The 21,436-nt window shown below is 47.6% G+C and overlaps 1 protein-coding gene across 1 annotated transcript in view; it reads left to right on the plus strand.

The window, feature by feature from the left end:
* The window catches only part of KCNG2 (potassium voltage-gated channel modifier subfamily G member 2), a 63,784-nt gene that overhangs the window by 8,822 nt on the left and 33,526 nt on the right, over positions 1–21,436 (plus strand). Inside the window, exons 3-4 of the mRNA XM_014781303.2 lie at positions 17,421–17,694; positions 19,482–20,193. Coding sequence (XP_014636789.2) covers positions 19,531–20,193 — 663 coding nt within the window. The 5' untranslated portion in view covers positions 17,421–17,694; positions 19,482–19,530. The remainder of the gene's footprint in view (positions 1–17,420; positions 17,695–19,481; positions 20,194–21,436) is intronic.

The raw sequence follows: 21,436 nt of genomic DNA on the forward strand, positions 1-21,436 counted from the left end.
ACCAGAAAAGCACAGTAAACAAGAGTAAGGTTATTATGCAGATTTAAGGCCTCACCTTCCACATTGATAAGTTTCTAGAGATGAGGTCATCCCCCCCGCTTCCCAGTACAGATAGGGAGATACCTTTACAAATGGAGATTTCCCTTATAAATGTATATGTTTGTCTGGCAACTCTTTTCAGGGCCACCTAGAGAATATGGCCGGGGAATGACAATTTTTGATAAGGGGGCTTAGTGCCTTTCCTATTGTGACATCTATTTTACATTATATTACAGCCATCACATGGTATTGGCTCCTTCCTGAAATAGGTCTTCTATGTTAAATTCTTTAGGCAGTTTGGGGGAGGTCAAATGTACGACAGAGAAAATAATCAAGGTAAAGAGACATATTTCAGGGTGGCCAATTTTGATCTCCCACCACCCCCAGTGGATACCTGAAATCACAGATAGTACTGAACCCTATATATACTGTGTTTTTTCCTATACATACAGACCTATGATAAAGTTTAATTTATAAATTAGGCACACTAAGAGGTTAACAACAATAACTAATAATAAAATAGAACAATTATAACAATATACTGTAATAAAAGTTACCATACATCTTAGCAACCTCAGCATATGATTTTTTTCTTTCCTTATTAAATTGAGAACTTTCACCTTTTCACTTAAAAGAAGCACTTTACGGCTTCTCTTTGGCATATCCAAATTGCCAGCACCACTACTGTTGCACTTTGGGGCCATTATTAAGTAAAACAAGGGTTACTTGAACACACGCACTGAGATACTGCAACAGTCTGATAACCAAGATGGCTCCTCAGTGACTAATAGGCGGCACTTTATATAGTGTGGATCCGCTGGACTAAGGGATGAATCACGTCCAGGTGGGGCGCAGCGGGACAGTAGGAGATTTCATCACACTACTCAGACAGTGTGCAAATTAAAACATATGAATTGTTTATTTCTGGAATTTTCCATTTAATATATTTGGACTGCAGTTGACCGAGGGTAACTGAAACCATGGAAAGCGAAACCGCAGATAAGGGAGACCACTATGTAACTTTTTTCAATGTTTCTCAAGCTTACAATTAGTTAAGGATTTCTTACCGTCTAACCTAAATCTCTCTTGCTGCAGTTTGATGTGACTGCTATGGTTGTTGGGAATTTCAGTTGTGATTCTAATTGTCATTTTTCTCTCCACACCACATTGTTAGTGGTGCTTGGGAAGTGAGAAATCAAGAACCATGAGTTTATGGAACAAAACCAAAATCTGCTTGGCCACAATAGTTTAAAAGAAGCAAACTTTCACTAGAATGTCCCACAGACGGACAAAGAGCTGAGTAGGTCAAAGTGTGTTGTATTAATGCATGAATAATGGACAAGTCATCTAAATATGTAAAAAAGAATAATTGGGCCCATTTGGTGAAGACCAGTGTGGTCCGACTGCATGATTGGAAGTACGACACTGGCAGATCCGCACACGTTAAAGCTGAGCCCTTGGACCGGGACCCCGAATCCACAGGTGTGCCAGGTCTGTCCAAAGGAAGTTGGCAGAGGCCAGTTATACCGAGGGGCCAGGAAGAGAAAGGAAAGCGGGAGTGACCCAGCAGATGGTCAAGAACGTGAATGTCCAGCACAGAGGCCCCACGAGCAGCACACCTCCCTAGGCTGGCAGAACCAGGGGGCTGGCGTCAGCAGACATTTGCCTTCTGGGCCAAGGGGTGGTGGGCTGAGCAGGTGGCTTGGCTTGGTTTCATAGTGAGGTTTTCATGTTATTTATCATAAAAAACCTTCATGGTAAGCATAAAATGTAAGATTTCCACATTAGGGAGGGCAGTCTGCTTTACTCTGCAGGTTAGATGTTACCTTGTCCAAAGCATCCTGACAGAAACACCCAAAATCGTGTTTGACCAAATATCTGGGCACCCCATGGCCTGGTCAAGTTGACACATAAAATTAACCATCACACAAGCATAATAACCATTATTAATATTTTGATAAAAATGGAGGTTATATATTGTTTTGCATCCCACTTTGTAAGAAGAAAAGTAATATCATAAGAATTACGTTTTGTTAGTTTGGGCTTTTTGTTTTTGGCTGTTTTTCTCTAGTTTTTTTTAAGTGAAAAATTTCAAACACGCAGAAAAGTCGAAAGAATAGTACAGTGAAAACCTAGCCATCTGTCTGTGCCTCTGTGTGTGTGTGTGTGTGTATGAAATGTGTGTATTCTTATATGTATGAAATATACGAACCATTTGGAAGTAGTTTACAGAAATCAAGATACTTTATCCCTGAATAGTTAAGCATGCATCTCCTAAAAATAAGGTCATTCTCTTTTCATAATCACAATACCATTATAACACCTAAGAAAATTAACAATACTGAATATATCAGGTCCAAATTCAGATTTCCCAATTGTCCCCGAACTGTCTTTTGTAGGTTTTTTGGATAAAAATCTTATCAAGGTTTACACACTTCATTTGGTTGTTATGCCTCTTAATCGCTTTTACTCCAGATTCTAGAACATTCCTCCCACCTTTTATTTTCCTGTGTCATTTACTCTTTGAAGAATCCAGGCCAGTTGTTCTGCAGGATGACCGTGTTCAGGTTTCTCAGTGGTGTTTCTCTATCCCCCATGTTCTCTGGACACTGGGACTTGGGTCTAGGCATCTGATTAGAGCCTGTACTCACCTAAGGCAGAACCAGACGACTGTTGGTGATGCTGGCCACTGCACATGCATCACATCCAAGGCCCATAATGTCAGGACGGCCATGCCAAGTTGGCTACTGGATTGAGGAGTGAGTACTAGACCTGCCCATTGTAAAGCCTCACTCCCCCGCAGTGACCTGGTTGCTGGCACTGGGTGGATGTCTTGTCCTCCAATGATGGCAAATGTTTTTTCTTTATTTATTTATTTATTTCTCTCTTTTATAACTGTATCACTGTAGACTCATGGGCTTTTCTTTACTCACGTTTTCAATAAGTTGAGTCATTCTGTGTCTAGACTCTCAAAGTCTGCCGAGAGGAACCCTTTCAGGCTGGCCCCGTGTCCTTTGATGCACAGCCATCCAACGTGCTCCATGCACGCTGGAGCGCTCCTTTGCTTTCTGGTACAAGATGTCTGGTCTCACCTTGGACTTTGCCTGCCTTCCATCAGGAATCAGCGCTTCAAGTGAGAAACAGTTCTTAAGTGGGAAGAAATGGTTCCGGATGGCTAGGTGCATTTTCTGTAGAAAGAGAAGGTATTTAGCTGTATGAACTTATAACCTATGGTGGATGTGTTCATGTCACTCTTCTGAGCAGGTTGAATATTTCCTTCTTATTTATTCAATAGAACTGTCTGTGCTTCATTAAACTTAGAGGTAAATTAACGCTAGTCTAGGCTCATTGATTTCAAATCCCCAAAAGGCAGAGGTCAAACAGAGGACTTTGCAGTGAGAACTTGCCCATTGTTACCAGCCAGGGTACCAAGCACAGGTGGGCGGTGGGCTTCACAGCTGTGACTGCAGTCCACACACTGCTGGGATGGGGGCCCAGATGCTCCCTCAGAATTGTGCAGAATGTAAGTGAAGACTGCTCTTAAATCCTGAGTCATCTCAGGATTTTATTGGAGCCACTTTAAGTGACTATTATGCTAAGAATAATTTTAGAAAAAATATTTGTTTAGAAATCAGAGTGAATGGACACCCAAAACATCTGATTGCTTACATATGTATCTTTAGACACAATCTCCAAAAATTTAAGAGATACTGAGTAGCTAGAATAAGAAGACACATGGGCCGGCCCTGTGGCTTAGCGGTTAAGTGCGTGCGCTCCGCTGCTGGTGGCCCGGGTTCAGATCCCGGGCGTGCCCCGACGCACCGCTTCTCCGGCCATGCTGAGGCCAAGTCCCACATGCAGCAACTAGAAGGATGTACAACTATGACATACAACTATCTACTGGGGCTCTGGGGGAAAAAATAAATAAATAAAATTAAAAAAAAAAAAAAAGGAATTCCTGGAGAAAAAAAAAAAGAAGACACACTAGATGCTCAACACTCAAATATCATTTAAGTAAATTGGGTAATTTTTTTAGAGGAAAAAAATCATTCTACATCAGTTTTATTTCATTGTAACTTGTTTCCAGAGCAAGTGGAATCTCTTTAAACTGACTTTATTATAAATCACAAGATTAGCAAACATTTTATAGCTTGTTTTCAAAATCTTTGGGGGTCTTCCACTTCTGAGAAGATGGTGTAGACATACTTTTCTCTGTTTCTCCCACTGAAGACAACTAACACCCCTGGGAATTATATGTAAAACAAACAAGAGAAGACTCTGAAAGGTGGAGAGAAGAAGGCAGACCAGCAGCGACCTCAGGACCCAAGAAGCAACACCGTGATGAGTTCCTGGAGGATTTTTTGTCTCAAACATCCCAGAATGGGAGCTGGAGAAGCTGGCAACCCAGAAATGCCAATGGGAGCAGACAACAGAAGCCTGCTCTCTCCCACCAAAGGACCAGGAAAGGGGCAGCCTAGCAGGACAGAACACTTTTAGATAATAATCACTCTACCCGAAACAGTGTGGCCCCACCCCCCAGCCAAGGCTGAGTGGGACGCTAGGTCTCCACCCTCCAATGCTGTAATGAGGCACCCCAACCTCCCACTGGGCTGGTTTCAGCAGACACCTGCTGGGGAGCAGGAATTCCCACCTCTACCCACCAATAGTGAAGAGCCCCCCGTGTCAACAGAGTCCAAGTGGGGAACCTGGTCTTCTACCCCCGCCTGCCAATGTGAGATGACACTCCTCCCTCACCTGCTAGATCAGTGTCAGAGGAAGCCAGCTACAACAGAAGGTTTAAATAAGATCTAGGGTCCCATAACATAATACCCAAAATGTCCAGGCTTCATTAGAAAATCAGTCATTATACCAAGAACTAGGAAGATTTCAAACCAAATGAAAAAGGACAATCAATAGATACCAACACCAAGATGACAGAGATATTAGAATTATTGGGCAAAGATTTTTAAAGCAGTCATTGTAAAAATACTTCAATAAGCAATTACAAATACTCTTGAAACAGATGAAAAAATAGTCTTAGCAAAGTGAAGGAATAGAAGATATAAAGAAGACAGACTGAAAATTTTAGAATTGAAAAATACAATAAATGAAATGAAAAACTCAATGGATGGATTCAAAAGCAGATGGAGGGGACAGATAAAAGAATCAGTGAACTGGAAGATTGAATATGGAAATTACCCAATCTGAATAACAGAGAGAAAATAGACCGGAAAAAAAAAATGAAGAGAGCTTCAGGGACCTATGGGACTATAACAAGATCTAACATTCTAAGAGTCCTGGAAGGAGAGGAGAAAGATGGCAGGACTGAAAAGTTCTTGGAGAAATAATGACTTAAAACTTCCCAAATTTGGCAAAAGACACAAGTCCACAGATTCAAGAAGCGGAATGAATTCCAAACAGGATAAACCCAAAAATCTACACCAAGACACGTCAGAGTCAAACTTCTGAAAACTAAAGAGAAATTAAAAGTCTTGACAGCAGTTAGTGAGAAAAGACCTCTTACCTACAGCAGAAACAATTCAGATGACAGTGATTTCTCATCAGAAACCATGGAGGCCAGAAGGAAGGGAAACAACACTTTTCAAGTGCTAAAAGAAAAGAACTATCAGCTCACACTCTTAAAGCCAGCAAAAATATCCTTGAGGAATGAAGGTGAAATCGAGACATTCTCCGATGAAGGAAAACTAAGAAAATTTCTCACCAGCAGATCTACCCTTAAATATTGACTAATTGAAATTTCTCTAAAGAGAAAGGAAATAATAAAAGAAGGAACCTTGGGACATCAAGAAGGAGGAACATGGGAAGTAAAAATAGGAGTAAATGTAATAGACTTACCTTCTCCTCCTGAGTTTTCTAAATTATGTTTGATGGTGGGAACCAAAACTGTAACACTTTCTGATGTGATTCTAAAGGTATGTGGAGGAATTATTTAATACAATTGTATTACAAATGGGGTATGGTATACATATATAAAGAAAAGTTAGGTGTCTACACTGCACTCAAATTAGTAAAATAACACCACCAGTAGACTGTGATAAGTTATGTAGATATAATGCAATACCTGAAGCAACCGCTAAAAACACTATAGATAACTCAAGGTAGAATTCTAAAATATGTTCAAGTAATCCACAGGGAGGCAGGAAAAATAAAACAGAAATGAAGAACAGAAAATAAAATGGAAGATTTTATCAATAATTACATTATTACATTATCAATAATTACACTATATATCAATAATTACATTAGGTATAAATGGTGTAAACAAAACAAATACCAATTAAAAGGCAGAGATTGACACAATGGGTGAAAAAACAAGACCCAATTATATGTTGTCTACAAGAAAGTTACTTCAATTATAACAATATAAGCAAAGTAAAAGGATAGAAAGTAAAAGGATAGAAAAAGATATATCATGCAAACATCAACCAAAAGAAAGCTGGAGTGGCTGCATTAGTATTTGATACAGTGGATAAGGGGCAAATAACACTAGCAGAGACAAGGAGGGACATTACATCTGATGAAGGATCACTCCACTGAGAAGATGTAGCAATCCTGAATGTGTGCACACCAAACAGCAGAGCTGCCAAATGGGTGAAGAATGAGAGAGCTGAAAGTAGGCTTGAGGTTTAGCACAATTCCTGTCAAAACTCCTGTGAAATTTCTTTTGTAAGTATAGACAAAATTATTCCAAAATTTGTATGGAAAGGCAAAGGAACAAGAATAGGTAAAACTACTTTGAAAAGAAGAATAAAGTGGGAGGAATCAGTCCACCCAATTTTGAGACTAGCCATATAACTACAGTTATCAAGCTGTGTGTATTGGTAAAGAGACATTTACATGGATCAACCAAACAGAAGAGAAAACCCAGAAACAGATCTGCAAAAACACGCCCAACTGACTTTTTACAAAGGTACAAAAGTGATTCAATGGAGGAAAGATAGTCTTCAAAATGGTGCTGGGACAGTTAGACCTCCATGGGCCAAAACAGTGAACCGTGACTCACATCCCACTCCTGATACAAAGATTAACTCAAAATGGATCACGGCCTTAAAATGTAAAACTATCAACTCTAGAAAAAGAATGGTAGAAAATCTTTGGGATGTTGGACTAGGAAAATTATTCTTGACACCAAAAGCACAGTCAATAAAAGAAGAAATGATAAATTGGACTTTATCAAAAGTAAAAACTTTTGCTTCACTGGGCATTTATCCCAGAGGGAAAAAAAAACCTTTATGGAAATATTTATAGCAGCTATGTTCATAATAGTCAAATCCTGGAAATAACCCAGATGTCCTTCAACTTGTGATGGTTAAACAAACTGTGGCACATCCATAGACGAGAGATCTCTAGGAGCGAACTGTTGATACAGCAACAACCTGGAGGAAGCTCTGAGAGCAATGCTGAGTGAAAAAAGCCAATCCTGAAGGTTACGTAACAGTGTGAGTCCATTTATATCCCATGCTTGCAATGACAGCAGTATAGAGATGGAGAACAGATTCATGGTTTTAGTGGTTTCAGGGGTGGTTGTGGGGGGGGGGATGGGAGGGAGGGAAGTGGGTGTGACTATAAAAGGGAGGTCCTGGGGGTGATCGATGCCCTGTGTCTGGACTGTGTCAGAGTCAGCATCCTGGTTGTAAGATTGGGCCGCAGTTCTGCAAGATGCTACCACTGGGCAAACTGGGTAAAGGGCACATGGAATCTCTACAATCTCAAAATTAAAAATTTGATTTAAAAAATCTTGGGGGCAGTTATATACAGCTCTGCTGTATATACACCTTGCTTTGTGGATAATAGTTATTAGTTACCAAATTTCTATGTGTCTTATAGATTTGGAGGCTATATGTGGTTCTCATAAATCATAACTGAAAAATAACTGTCAATTTTTCTTTCAACAGCATGGCTAAAAATAGATCTAATTAGCAAGTTTTCAGTTCTGTTCATATACTCACTTTAGAAGCCTTTTGTAATTTGTGTAACTTTGACATATAGAAAATAAATCCATTTCAAAACAAAGTAATTAAACATCCATGAGTTTAACAGTCAGAAAGAAATCGTGGAATGATCCTAATACTACTTGTCTTTATTTTAGGACTATGAAAATCTCCTGAGTCCTGTTTTATGTAAACTTAGTTATTTACCTTTGGCTTTTTATTTTTAACCCTTAGGTGTTTTTTATCTTAATTCATATAGTGTTTGTCATGGTAGGACAGTAAGAATTGAAAAACAAAACATACAGTGTCTCACTGAATAGTAGGCTGTGAGGTCTTCACTGTCATGAAGTTACATGCGTTTTTGTTCTAAACTGTCTCAGCCACAGTCATGTGCCGGTTGGTTGGTTGAAGAAAAGCATTTCTATTTAGATCACTTTTTCCTTGTCACATGGCCTGTCTCATGTGTCTGTTCTTGTGAATTTACGTCATCTCAGAGGTTAAGCATTTCGACTGCAAAGCAAAGTGTGTATCTGGAAGAAGACAAGACAGGGGAGAAGGTTGGGACAGTCTTTGAGGAAGGTCCGGGTCATGGCTTCCCTTCCCCATGAACCAACACTTTTGGCCCTGGGGTGGCTGATGTTGAGAAGCGGTGAGGGGAAAGGTCAACAGGTGTGAACGCAATTTATGAAGACACGGAACCAAAGTGGGGGCAGGGGATGACTTACCTAAGCCTGTAATTGCTGGAGTGATTGTCTGCAGCATCTCTAGTGCACAACATGTTATAGATTCTAGAGCAGTCAGCTTTTACGCTGAGGTCAAACCACTCTTTGAGCTTCCTCCTGGCTGTGACGCCCTGCTTTGTGGCAGTCCACTAGCCTCCTGTGTCCCCTCAACAGCCTGGGGATGTCTTCCAGCATCTAAGTTGATACCTAGCCTCTGTCGTCCCTTTCCTCGCACAGCTGCTTCAGTGAGTTCTTTACTCAGTAGGACTGAGGAGTCTGAGGAGGGTCTCACCGCCCGCACCCCGGATGTTGCTGAGTAACTCTTGGTGGTGGCCCTCTGGGGCCTGCAGGGCGCTGAGCAGCAGCCCTGACCTCCACCCCCTTGATGCCAGTGGCCCCCTAGTCGTGACAACCAGAGATGTCTGCAGACCGTGCCTCGTGTCCCCTGGGGGGCGCAGTGGACCCCGGTTGAGAGCCCTGGTCTGGAAACCCCTCCAAGCTATCTGTACTTAAGGATTATGACTCGTCTCCTGGAGCAGCTTGTGTGGATCCTGGCAGCGCTCACATAAACTAGAGACCCCCCAGATGTACAGGGCACCCACCTGGAGTGAGGCATCCTTTGTGTGAGGAAGCCCCCAGTGGGCACTCATAGAAATTCTGAACAATTTTAATTCAGAACTGTAAATGTCATCATATCCCAGCAACTTCTCTTTATTACGTTTACTGGAAAGTCTTTGTGGCACTCATTCTGTTGTCATCCTCTCTCACGGTTACACATTCATGTGTAGGAACACCCGCACTTGCTCTGCTTCCTAGAACCAGGTCCTGCACAGTCTGCCTGCAGCTCTGCTGTTTTCGGGAGGCGTGGTGAGGACGCGCATCTCTGCAGCCAGCTCCTGGACAACAGTGCTGCCGCCCAGTACAGATGGACTTACACCCAGGATTTCCTTTAAGCCACAATTTATTTTAAATTGCTCAAGAGGTCCTAGAGACCTTTAATTTATTTACGAGTATTCAGCCAGATTTATACAAAACAGGCATTGTTTTCCTAGGAGGGGAGTGAGACTGGATGGGAAGAATGCTGGGCAATCAGTTACAAACGGAATGTTGACATGAAAACATAACCTGGGACCTTCGCCAAACCAGACTTCACTTCTCTCTTGGTGAAAAAGATGTAGTGTGTGTTGCAGCGACAGTCTGAGAGGCCGCAATGAACGTGGTAAACGGCTTCTCCCCGTTTCCTTTGGTGCCATGGTATAGCGTACTCGTGTGTTCATAGTTCGCCTTCTGCCTGGAAGAAAATACAACCGCTTTTCACCATTACCCTCTGTATTGGTTCTCGGGGCTGCGGTAACAAAGCACCACCAACGGGGGGCTTAAAACAGCAGAAATGTGTTCTCTCACAGTCTGGAGGCCGGAAGTGCAGAATCAGGGTGTCCACAGGGCTGCGCGCCCTCTGGAACCTCTACGGGATGAATCCTTCCTGCCTCCTCTGGCTCCTGGGGGCTCCAGGCACCCCTTGGCTGGTGGCCACATCCCCCCCGCCTCTGCCTCCAGCGTCACACGGCCTCTGCTCTGTGTGTCTGTCTCCTCTTCCTGCGAGGACAGTCATGGGGGTAGGGCCTCCCATCTTAATTTGATGACCTCTGCAAAGGCCCTATTTCCAAATAAGGTCATGTTCACAGGTACGGGGATTAGGTCTTTGTCGGGGTCACAATTCAGCCTGCTGCACCCATGCTCCGCCTTCAGGGCAGCCGTGTGGAGAGAAGAAAGGAGGTGGGCACTGTGGCCTGTGGGCTGGGAGCTACACCTGGACAGGCCTCTGCTGCCTCCTGTTTATGTTCTGTGCCTGCGTCTGGAAGCTTCCATACCGAAGGCTGCCCAGTCCAGGAGTGAAGAGCAGACTCAGAAGCAGGGCTGCTCCACCTCCTCCACTGGGTGACCCTGGGCTGGTTACCTCACTTCTCTGGGCTGGTTACCTCACTTCTCTGTGTCTCAGTGTCCTTCAGCATAGAACGTGGGTAATAATCCTGCCTACCTGTAGGGTGTCAGCTGGTGTGTAAGGACTTAGAGCTTTGCTTGGGTCTGCTGAGGTCTCCATGAGTGTTTGTTGAATAAATACAGTGAACAGCTGTGAGTGACACGTATTTCACCAATTAGGGGTTTGTGCAGGAGGGTCTGTGTTCTCCTTCCCCCTCCCCACCTTCCCTTGCCTGCCCCTGCACATCCGACTCTGGGTTCAGATTCCTCCCGAGCAGATCCTGACAGGGCTTGGGTGGCTTACTCGGGAAGTGATCCCAGGAAAGCCATCGGGGCAGTCGGGAGCCAGGCAGGGAGGGGAAGGCAGAGGCAGTCAACAGCGAGGCCCCTTGGGGGACTGGAGACTCTGAGGGCCATCCCACCTGCCTCCTCCAGCCACGGGGAGGCTGTTCCTGGGGAGCGCTAAGGCTCAGCCTCTCTGACCTGTGCTGGGAGGCAGGATGGACGGTGGTGGCCAGAGGAAGCCCTGGGCAAAGAGCCCAGCAGCTGGGGGTTCACCTGGTGTGTGCACAGCCCAGGGGCACCGGAGGGCCCCAGGGACGTGGGGGCTACAAGGACATGGGGTTCCAACAATGTTGCTCCATCTGCCCGGGTATATCAGGGATCTCATTTTAAATGTCACCTTCTCCAAGAAGAAAGCCCTGTCTCTTCTTGCACAAGGAGAGAAATTTCCCCTGGAAAAGAATACTTCCCTTCTTTGGGTGAAATCCACAACTTCGTGGAGGTTTTGGTCTGTTCCCGTTAATGTTTGTAAGCCTAAAAACAAAATGGTAAATTCGGTTACAGAATAAATATTTCCGTCCGATACCTGAGATCTCATTTCCACGTCTTCATGTTTTTTCTCTCCTTCCTGCTGGATGAGGAAGCCCGGTGCGCACGCTCACACACCTCTGCCAGCGCGTCCCCGCAGCCTCCCCAGGAGGGGCCATCTCTAATTGGCGCTTCCACGCCCCGGCCAGCGTTCTCTGTTTTCTCTCCAGCCTGCTGGCTCTGCCTGGCGCTGTTCCCCGCAGCGGCGGGTGTGAGCCGTGGGCCGGCAGCTCCCGGCCAGGGTGGGCGCTGCCAGGAGCAGGCCTCCGGAGAAACAGCAGAGCGGGGCAGGAGCCTCTGGTGCGTTTGCCTCAGAAGAGCGGACCCAGGCCTCCCGGCCCTTTCTGTCTGTGGTCGCCTGAGTGTCCCAGACCCAGTTACCACGTGTTACAGGGAATCAGGCAGAAAACACAGACGATGGAGAGCAGGGAGTTGTGCCGGCCTCAGTGGCGTTCAGCCCTCAAGTGCGTCTTCCCCAGAAGCAGGAAGACGAAAGCTTTCCTTACTTCCCAAGTTAAAAACCATCAAGTTCCACAGGATACATTTATTTGACGATTAAAGCCCCCAGATTTCCCCATAAGGCACCAGGCGTGGAATTCTCCTGTCCCGTTTGGCACTCTGAGAGTCTTCCATCTTGAACACTGGTCAGTTCCCAACCCTGATGCATTTTCTTCCCTTGGTTTATTTTTGCCTCCTCTTCTGGGATTCCTGGTGAACAGACATCGGGAATTTTGCTTCCTCCTCTGCGTGTGTGGCTTTTTCTATAGTGTTTGTCTTCTTTTGACTCCTGTGGGAGGCCTCCTGGGGGAGAGTGCCTCCATCTGACCCCATCTTCTCTGCTTCCGCCTCATCTATGGCTGTGTGTATTCATTTCTGGAGGCTTTTTTTTTTATTCACATGCTCCCAGTCTTTGATAGTGTCTTTTCTCCTCTGGTGTTTTTAATTCCTTCTTCATGTCTTTATTTATTTTTGATAATCCTATTATCTGAAAGTCCTAGGAGCCTAAACCTATTGTTCACATGTCTGCTGGTGTTTGCTCATGTCAGTGTTGCCTTGTGTGTTTTATAATTTTGGTTTGTAAATTCATCTTAGTTGGGGCTTCACCTGTGGGAATCCATGAGGCTTTAATTGAGAGTCTGTCCCTACAGACCAATGGCCCTACTGACATTTTGGGGGGTGTCCTGTGCACTGTAGGATTTAGCAGCATCCCTGGTTTCTATTACATGCCAGTCACACCCAGTCATGACAATCAAAAGTGTCCCCAGGCCTGGCCAAATGCCCGCTGGGGGCAGAGTCACCCCCAGTTGAGAAGCACAGCTCTAGACTGCTTATGTGTATTGTTCTAACACCAACCTGAGACTACTTTTATGGGGCATAATTCCTTAGCTTTGAGTTTCACAGACCAAAATTCCATCCTCCAACCCATTGTGCGTTTAGACACACAATCTCAGTTTTTACCTAGATCCAGCCGGAGAAGTCTTACAATCTTCCTGTCCCTGTAGGTAGATTTTTCCTAGTTTTCCCTTTCGCTGAGGGTGTAGCCCTACAAAGGTCCCTGCTTCCTGTAGGATTAGGTCAGACTCTCCACCTCCTCTCGTGATGGTGGTACCAATCTACTATCCATCAAAAACAAACGAGTCTGCTAGACCCCACATCCTTGACAACGGAGTGTGTCATCAAACTTTTTCATCTATTCTCATATAATACCTTGTGGTAATTTGAGATGTTTATTTTGCTACTATGAATGAAGATGGACATCTTTTCATATGTTTCAAGGCTATTTTTCACCTTTACTGTCAACTTTGTGACAGTTTGCCCATTTTTTCTATCGAGTGGTCAGTCTTTTTCTTAAAATCAACAGTACTTCAGAGACTATGTTCCACGCTGGGGATGGGGAATGCGCTTCAGGGCTTCCAGAAGTAACTTTGAAGCCTCTTAAGTCAACAAGAAGTTGACTTAAAAACACTTAAAGTGACATATAACTTATGTTTATATTTGTAAATGTATATTCTGGGAGAAGAAATCCCTTTCTAGCAAGAATTCCAGGTTCTAGCAGATTATCCAGTTCTTTAATGATCATTCATCCCTACGTACAAAGAATTTGGAACGCACATTTGATTCGGCTTCAAAAGGAGTCAATCAACCTGTTCTACGTATTTAGTACGTGACTCCAAGGGGCTGTGAGAGGGTGAGGAATCAGGGCCTTGTGCAGCATGGCGGCTTTCCAGCACGATGTCTGTCAGTAAGCAGGTGATCTCTCTGTCCCTTATGGTGAAACCTGACGTTTGTATTCCAGGCAGAAACCACTGGTCTCAGCTCAGATTTGGAGCTGAGACGTGGGCCTGCCCAGTTTAGACCACGACCTCGCAGGGTGGCACCTTCTCTCTGTGAGCCCCTCCTGGAACCTCAGACCCCCATCCTTCCTGGTCGGCCTCGCATCCCTTGGAGAGTATGTAGGGTGTGAGTGCCCCGCACAGGCCCCTGCAAGGCATCCTTGACAAAGCGCTGCTGCTGCTGGCTTCCTGCCATCTAGCGCGGAGTGTCCGGATGTCTTGCTGCCTCATTAGGAGGTTCAGTCTGTGAGCCCGGGGGGCCCAGGAGTTGGAACGCTCGGAGCCTGGAATCCCCCAGAGTCCTCGATATGAGGAGGCAGCTCAGGAAACCTCTGCAGCAAGTTCCTGTGACCTAAACAACTGCTTTTGAGTAAAATAAGCTCTCGCTCCTTCAGCACAGCTCTGCCTGCCCAGCTGCCTCTGAGAAGCCCCTCCTGGCTGACCTTTCAGACCACCCTCTTCTTTCCCCGCACAGACCGGACTGCAGTGTTGGAGGCGCTGGGTGCCTGTGCCCCCAGACTGTGAGCTCCATGACCTTGTCCTCAGCCTCACCAGGTGACCGGGTGACAGCAGATATTGATTAAACGTTTACTGGATGATGCACAGCCTGTGGGGCAGAGGCACACACAGCACTGAATCTTGGTCACTTTCTCCTCAGGTCTGCAATGAGCTTGGCTTTCGAAGGTCAGGGCACACGCTGTCCCGGTGATTACTGAAAACTCCTCCCTCACTCCATTCATGCAGTTACACCACCTAAGGCAACTTTTCTCATGTCCAGAAGAAATTCTTAAGTTGTTTACTGGCAGGTGGGATCCCGCTGGCGAGTCCGTGCTACCTGATTAGTCTTGTCGAGGCTCTCCCTCCTCCACCCCTGCTCAAGTCTCAGATGAGTCCCACTCCTGGGGCAGGTGGGCATCTGTGGGCTGTGCTGAACACACCCACTCCGATGCCTATCTGTTTTATAATTCCCGTGCAGCCCTGGCAGCAGGTTTCAGCTTCACTTGGTAGCAGTTGGAGTATAAAATCGTCAACATAACGACAAAAGGTCTTGATGTTGACAGTTGAAGCAACGGGTCTCAAACTTCCGTGCACTAGACATGCTCTTTCACATGCGTAGTTCTGGACTGCACCCCAGCCTACTCACTCAGACTTTTTTATTTTTTAAAAATTAGGATAAAATTCAGATAACATAATATTTACCATTAACCATTTTAACACGTACAATTAAGTGTTTTTAGTATATTAACAATGTTATGCAACCATCACCACTATCTAATTCCAGAGCATTTTCTTTACCCTGAAAGAAACCCCATACCCGTTCATCAGTCACTCCCATCACGCCCTCCCCCACCCCCTGACAACAACTAACCTACTTCCTGTCTACAGATTTGCCTATTCTGGACATTTCTTATAAATGGATTCATACAACATGTGACCTTTTCCGCCTGGCTTCTTTCAGTCATGAGATTTTCAAGATTCATCAGTACTTCATTCCCTTTTACGGCTTAATTATGGCCCAACATTTGGATAGCCCACGTTTTGTTTCTCCATCATCAGTTGACAATCGGGTGTTCCACCTTTCAGGGCTTGTGAATAATGCTGCTGTGAACATTCACGTACAAGTTCTTATGTGGATGTGCATTTTCATTTCTCTTGGGCATATACCTAGGAGTGGAATTGCTGGGTCACATGGTAACTGTGTGTTTACCTTTTTGAAGAACTGCCTGACGGTTTCCACAGCAGCTGCACTGTCTCATGTTCCCCCAGTGGCGAGTGTGGTTCCAGCTTCTCCGCATCGTTTCCAACACTGTTTTTCCTTTTGTCTGATTATAGCCGTGCTAATGGATGTGAAGTGGTATCTCGTAGTTTTGATTTGCATTTCCCTAATGACTAATGACGCTGAGCATCTTTTCATGTATTTATTGGCCATTTTCATATCTTCCTTGGAGAAATGTCTATTCAAGTCCTTTGCCCATGTTTTAATTGGGTTGTTTGTTTTTGTTGTTGAGTTCTCTGTATATCCTGGACACTAGACCCTTATCAGATATATGATTTACAATTTTTTTCCATTCTGTGAATTGTCATTTCATTTTCTTGAAATGTCTTTGATTTTTTTTTTCCTGAGGAAGATCAGCCCTGAGCTAACATCCATGCCAATCCTCTTCTTTTTTTTTTTTTTTGGCTGAGGAAGACTGGCCCTGAGCTAACATCCGTGCCGATCTTCCTCCACTTTATGTGGGACACCGCCACAGCATGGCCTGACAAGCGGTGTGTCCGAGCGCGCCCGGGATCCGAACCCTGGCCGCCAGCAGTGGAGCACGCACACTTAACTGCTACGCCACGGGGCCGGCCCCGAAATATCCTTAATTTTGATGAAGTCTGGCGTATCTTTTTTCCTTTCTTTGCTCGTGCTGTGTCGTATTGCAGGAACCACTGCCCAATCAAGGTCCTGAGGATTCACCCCTGCGTTTCTTCTGGCAGACTCTCCCCTCCCCAGGGTGTGTGCAGGAGCTTGTTTGTTTTCGTGACTATTCTGAACTAATTATGCAAAGTCTGTAGTTTTTGTCTTGTGTGGCCACTGATATCTCTGTTCCATTAGCTTAATGGTCAGCAAGTGATTGGGACACTTGCTGTGTCCACTTAAGAGACACTTAAGTGCCTGGAACCAAAACAAAAGCAAACCAGCCTTGCAGACGGGCTGGAGGGGTGGCGCATTCAACACTCAGCGGACAGTTCACACCCTGCCTTCCCCTTCCCCGCCTGCTGCGCAGAGTCTGAAGGTCTGCCAGAGGAGAAAGGGCAGGGCCTCCATTCTCCGGTCTTTCCTGAGCACATGCACGGCCCCAGGCACATGCGTGGAGTCCTAGAGTTCCCCAAGCCCTCATTCCGCAAACACCTCACTCCCCAGCCTCTCCTCCAGAGCTTCCTGGTTAACCTGTCATTTGCCCAACAGTTATCCGTTGCCTCAGGTAGAAATAGGTAAAATGTTTTCCTGTAAATGATTTTTGACAAATTGCCCAGGTGGCAACGTTAGGCCTGGAGAGTTCCAAGTTAGGGAAGAGAGAGGCAAGCTTTCTGAGCCACTCTTTCAGGTCAGAATAAATGATCCTAGTTCCTTGTGAATTAGGTCCACCTCCTCCTTCCACTGCAGCCCTGGCACCGGGATGCCAGACTGTCATCTTCAGGTTGCCGACGCTGAACTGGGAGCTGGAGTTAAAACGCTGCAGAGCTCGCTGCTGCTACCGTGTCAGCTGTGTTTTCTTCAGTGTTCCCTTGGCTGCTGCAAGCCTTTGGTTAGTTTCCAGAGTTCCAAAAGACTCGATTCTGATGGTTTTTACCAGCTTTTTTGTTGCTTTGGTGGAGGGATGTGTTTTTGGAGCTCCTCACTATGCGATTTTCCAGTCACACAGAATTTGAAGTGTTGGGCAGGAGGGTACCATTTTGCAGGATCCCTTGATGTTTCTGAGGCTGTTGGCCACGGTGCACGCTTGAGAACCTGAGCTGGAACTGTGTCTTCTCTCCAGGTTACCGCCTCTTCTGACTTCCGAGATTTCCTCCCGGGAGACGGGCCTGTCGTCGGCACTGTCTGGGGTCTTCCGAGTTCCCGCCCCTGGCTTGGGACCTGCCTGTTTTCTTTGCTGATGTCCCTGTTGCCCAAGCACACAGAAGCGCCTAGAGCTGGAATGCTTGGCCTCACCGTGTCACCCAGCACACAGACATCTTGAGCAGCAAATCTGGGGGAGGAACGGAATCGCCCCTCCGCAGCATGGAGGAGAAACCACAGTCGTCTCCCTGAAGGTCAAAGTCATTGGTGTTACTTATGGACCCTCTTTGAGATGGTTCCTGAGTCAGTGACCCTATTTCCAAATAGATACACAGATTTAAATGAGGTGACCCAGCACTGAGCAGAAGAATGAAAGCAAAATGCAAATGTAGCTAAATTTGCCATGAAAGTTAAAATGTCCATATTTGGGACAAAAGTGATTTGGCCTCATTAACATATTTTGTGAAGTGTCCCTTTAATGAGTGCTGAGTAAGCTGCACATTTAGGAATTTTGGTTGCTGGTCTATGCACATGCTAGGACAGACACTCATTAGGAATAGGAATAGTATTTCTTCTGTGAGCTTCTTGAACCTGGTCATGGAGTAAAAACGTGAGTCATCACCCACGTAAGAGACCTGTCTGAACTCTCACCCTGGCCTGTGCCTTCCGGAGCAGGCGTCCAACAGACAATGCCCTACGTATTCTTCCAGTTAGGGTGGGGGACACAGATTCGACATCTTTTAAATGGGATCTGGGCTAGCAATTCCTGTGCTCCAAAGATCTTTTCCCTTCTTTAACTGTTTAGAGCAGTGGACTTAAGCTTCAGGGGCCGCAGATCCCTCAGAGAATCTGAGGACCCTCTGTTAGAAGACTGTGCGCATACACAAGTGTTTGCGTAGTTGTAGAAGGCTCATGGACCCCCTGAAGAATCTCCATGGACAACAGATAAGAACCTCTGCTTTAGTGACATCGAGGCAGATGGGAGAAGCAGGCACTGAGTGTCTGTCTCCAGACAGTGCCTCTCAGCCCCAGCTGTGTGCAGAATTATCTGGAAGCTTTTTAAAAAGCAAAACAGAACCTTTTTTATTACGGAAATTTTTTAACATGGCTAAAAATGGAGAGAAAGTATAATGAACCCTAGTGTCCCCATTACCCAACTCCCCTTCTGTGAAAAGCAGGAAGAGGGTGTGTCTGCAGAGCACCTCCAGAAAGACTGGCTTAATGCAGGCCCCAGACACCCTTGCACAGTGAGTACCTCCCTGTGGACACTAAGAGACAGAAACTCCGGGTCTCACAACCGCAGTACCATTCTCATACCTCTAAAAGTTCTTTACAACCTACATAGTGCTGGGGGTTCTCATTTACTCTGTCTTTTTATGGTCAATTCCCTCTAACCTGAACCCCAACAATGTCCACACGCTGCACCTGGCTGTTGGCTGATGTTTCTCACATCTCTTTTTTTTTTTTTTTAAGATTTTTATTTATTTATTTTTCCCCCCAAAACCCCAATAGATAGTAGTATGTCATAGCTGCACGTCCTTCTAGTTGCTGTATATGGGATGTGGCCTCAGCATAGCTGGAGAAGTGGTGCTTGGGTCCGGGCCGGGATCCGAACCCCGGCTGCCAGCAGCAGAGCCTGCGCATTTAACCGCTAAGCCACGGGCCCGCCCCTCTCACATCCTTAAATGTAGAGCAGCCCCCCTTTATTTGTCGATGGGCAGGTAGGAAGCTGATGCCTACACCCAGCCCAGACCTCCCCAGGCTGAGACTCCAGGGCGCGCTTCCTTCTATGCGGTGTTCCCCGGCCCATCTGTTGGCCACTTCCCTCGTCTCCGGGAGATAGACGAGGCAGGGCGTCGCTTAACCAGGGTCCGCTCTTTGGATCATCCGTAGACCGCAGGTTTACAGGAGAGAAGAACCAAGGGCATGGGCCGGGAGAGTGCTCGGTTCGGTTCCGTCCCCAGGCCGGGTTGTGCGCGCGGTCTGGGCATTCCCTGGGCTCCTGGTCGCGGCCTTACACGTGCTCCGTTCCTTTTTGCAGGCCCAGCCTCCTGACCCGGCGCGTGCGCCCCGGCCCGGCACATGGGGCCATGGCCCTGCTCCCCGGGCACGTGGAGCCCCCGAGCCCCGAGCCCCCGGACGGCGGCGGCGGCGGCGGCGGCGGGGCCCGCGCCCGGCACGTCATCATCAACGTGGGCGGCTGCAGGGTGCGCCTGGCCTGGGCCGCGCTGGCCCGCTGTCCCCTCTCGCGCCTGGCGCGCCTGCGGGCCTGCCGCGGCCACGACGAGCTGCTGCGCGTGTGCGACGACTACGACGTGAGCCGCGACGAGTTCTTCTTCGACCGCAGCCCGTGCGCCTTCCGCGCCATCGTGGCGCTGCTGCGCGCCGGCAAGCTGCGCCTGCTGCGGGGCCCGTGCGCGCTGGCCTTCCGCGACGAGCTGGCCTACTGGGGCATCGACGAGGCGCGGCTGGAGCGCTGCTGCCTGCGCCGCCTGCGCCGCCGCGAGGAGGAGGCGGCCGAGGCGCAGGGCGCGGGGCCGGCGGGGCGCGCGGCGCCGGGGAGCCCGGAGTGCGCCCTGGGACCCGGCGGGCGGCTGGCGCGGGGCCGGCGCCGCCTGCGCGAGGTGGTGGACAACCCGCACTCGGGGCCGGCCGGCAAGCTCTTCGCCTGCGTGTCCGTCGCCTTCGTGGCCGTCACAGCCGTCGGCCTCTGCCTGAGCACCATGCCGGACATCCGCGCCGAGGAGGAGCGGGTGAGCGCGGGCCGGGGCCGGGGTGGGACTGGGACAGCGCCCCGGGGTGGCCAGGACAGGGGTTGAGGACAGTGGGGTCAAGGCTTAGGACTAGGGCTGGGACCGGGACCTGGAGGCAGCTGGGCAGAGGCAGCGCACGCTGAGTGGTGGTCTTAGACATCCCTCCCTAAGTGGTGGCCGGAGCCACCTTCGCCTGCGCTGTTGACGTGCCCCTAGTGAGCCCCCGAGGGAGGCGGACGCATAGGCCGGCGGCTGTGCACTGACAGCAGAGGCCCCAAATTACAGCCCATTTGAAGAACTCAGCGAGGCCGTGTGGTCAGCAGGCCTTCTCCGCTGATTCTCTCCAACAGTCAGCTGGACGCTCGGCCAACCTGGAGCTGAAACCTCAGCATCCTAAAGGTCTAGAGAGTCATGTGCTTTAACCTCCAGTTCCCTCGTCCCGGACCACAGGGACGTGTCCTCGGACCTCCGCATTCTTCGAGGGCGCAGGGCCAGGCTTCTGGCTCCGGCAAACCCAGAGCTGGCTTTGTCCAGGAGCTGGGGCTCATTCCTGCCCCCTTCTGTGTGTCCTGTGAGGATGCCGGAACATGGAACGTGGGCAGAAATACCATTCTAGGGTTAGGATGTTCCCCAAAGCGTGTCAGCGTTTGTGCGCTGAGCGCTTCATGGAAAGTTCAGGAAACATTCAGGGAAGCCTGGGTTTGTGTTGTTCCAGTAGGTGGGTTAGAGAAGAGGGTGCTACTGTATTTGAAGGACAATGCTGAGTGTTGCCCTGAAAGTGTGGCCTTGCATTGCCTGATGGGGTGGCAGGGGGCATCCTGCCTGCCCCTCCCTTGGTGGTGCCCTTGGTGGAAGGTGGTGCCTTCCACGGTCTGGGCACAGGCTCCCTCGGGCCTCCCTCCCTTGGGCAGGGCAGCTCATCGTCACAGCCTCAGAGCCTCTCAGACGTCGGGAGGTTATGCCCGGAGCGCGCCGGTGGGTCAACTCATTATGAGAAATGTCTTGCCTCCTCCTGGAACATTCACTGTTGCTGGCTGAACCAAGAGCGTGGTGACCCTGACTGCAGATTAAATTTAAATGTAAATTTTAGGAAATTGGTTTAGCTTCCTTCATTGTTTGGGTGCCTGATTCCTGACTGTCATTTCCAGTGGTCTTCAACAGGCCCACGTTTCGGATTCTGCTTCTAAAAAGACGCTGGAGGTGTCTGGATTTTCTGAGTAGCAATAACTCCACGCAGTATGCA

Source organism: Ceratotherium simum, chromosome 14, assembly GCF_057802395.1.
Source record: "Ceratotherium simum simum isolate JZ-2026a chromosome 14, ASM5780239v1, whole genome shotgun sequence".
NCBI lineage: Eukaryota > Metazoa > Chordata > Mammalia > Perissodactyla > Rhinocerotidae > Ceratotherium > Ceratotherium simum.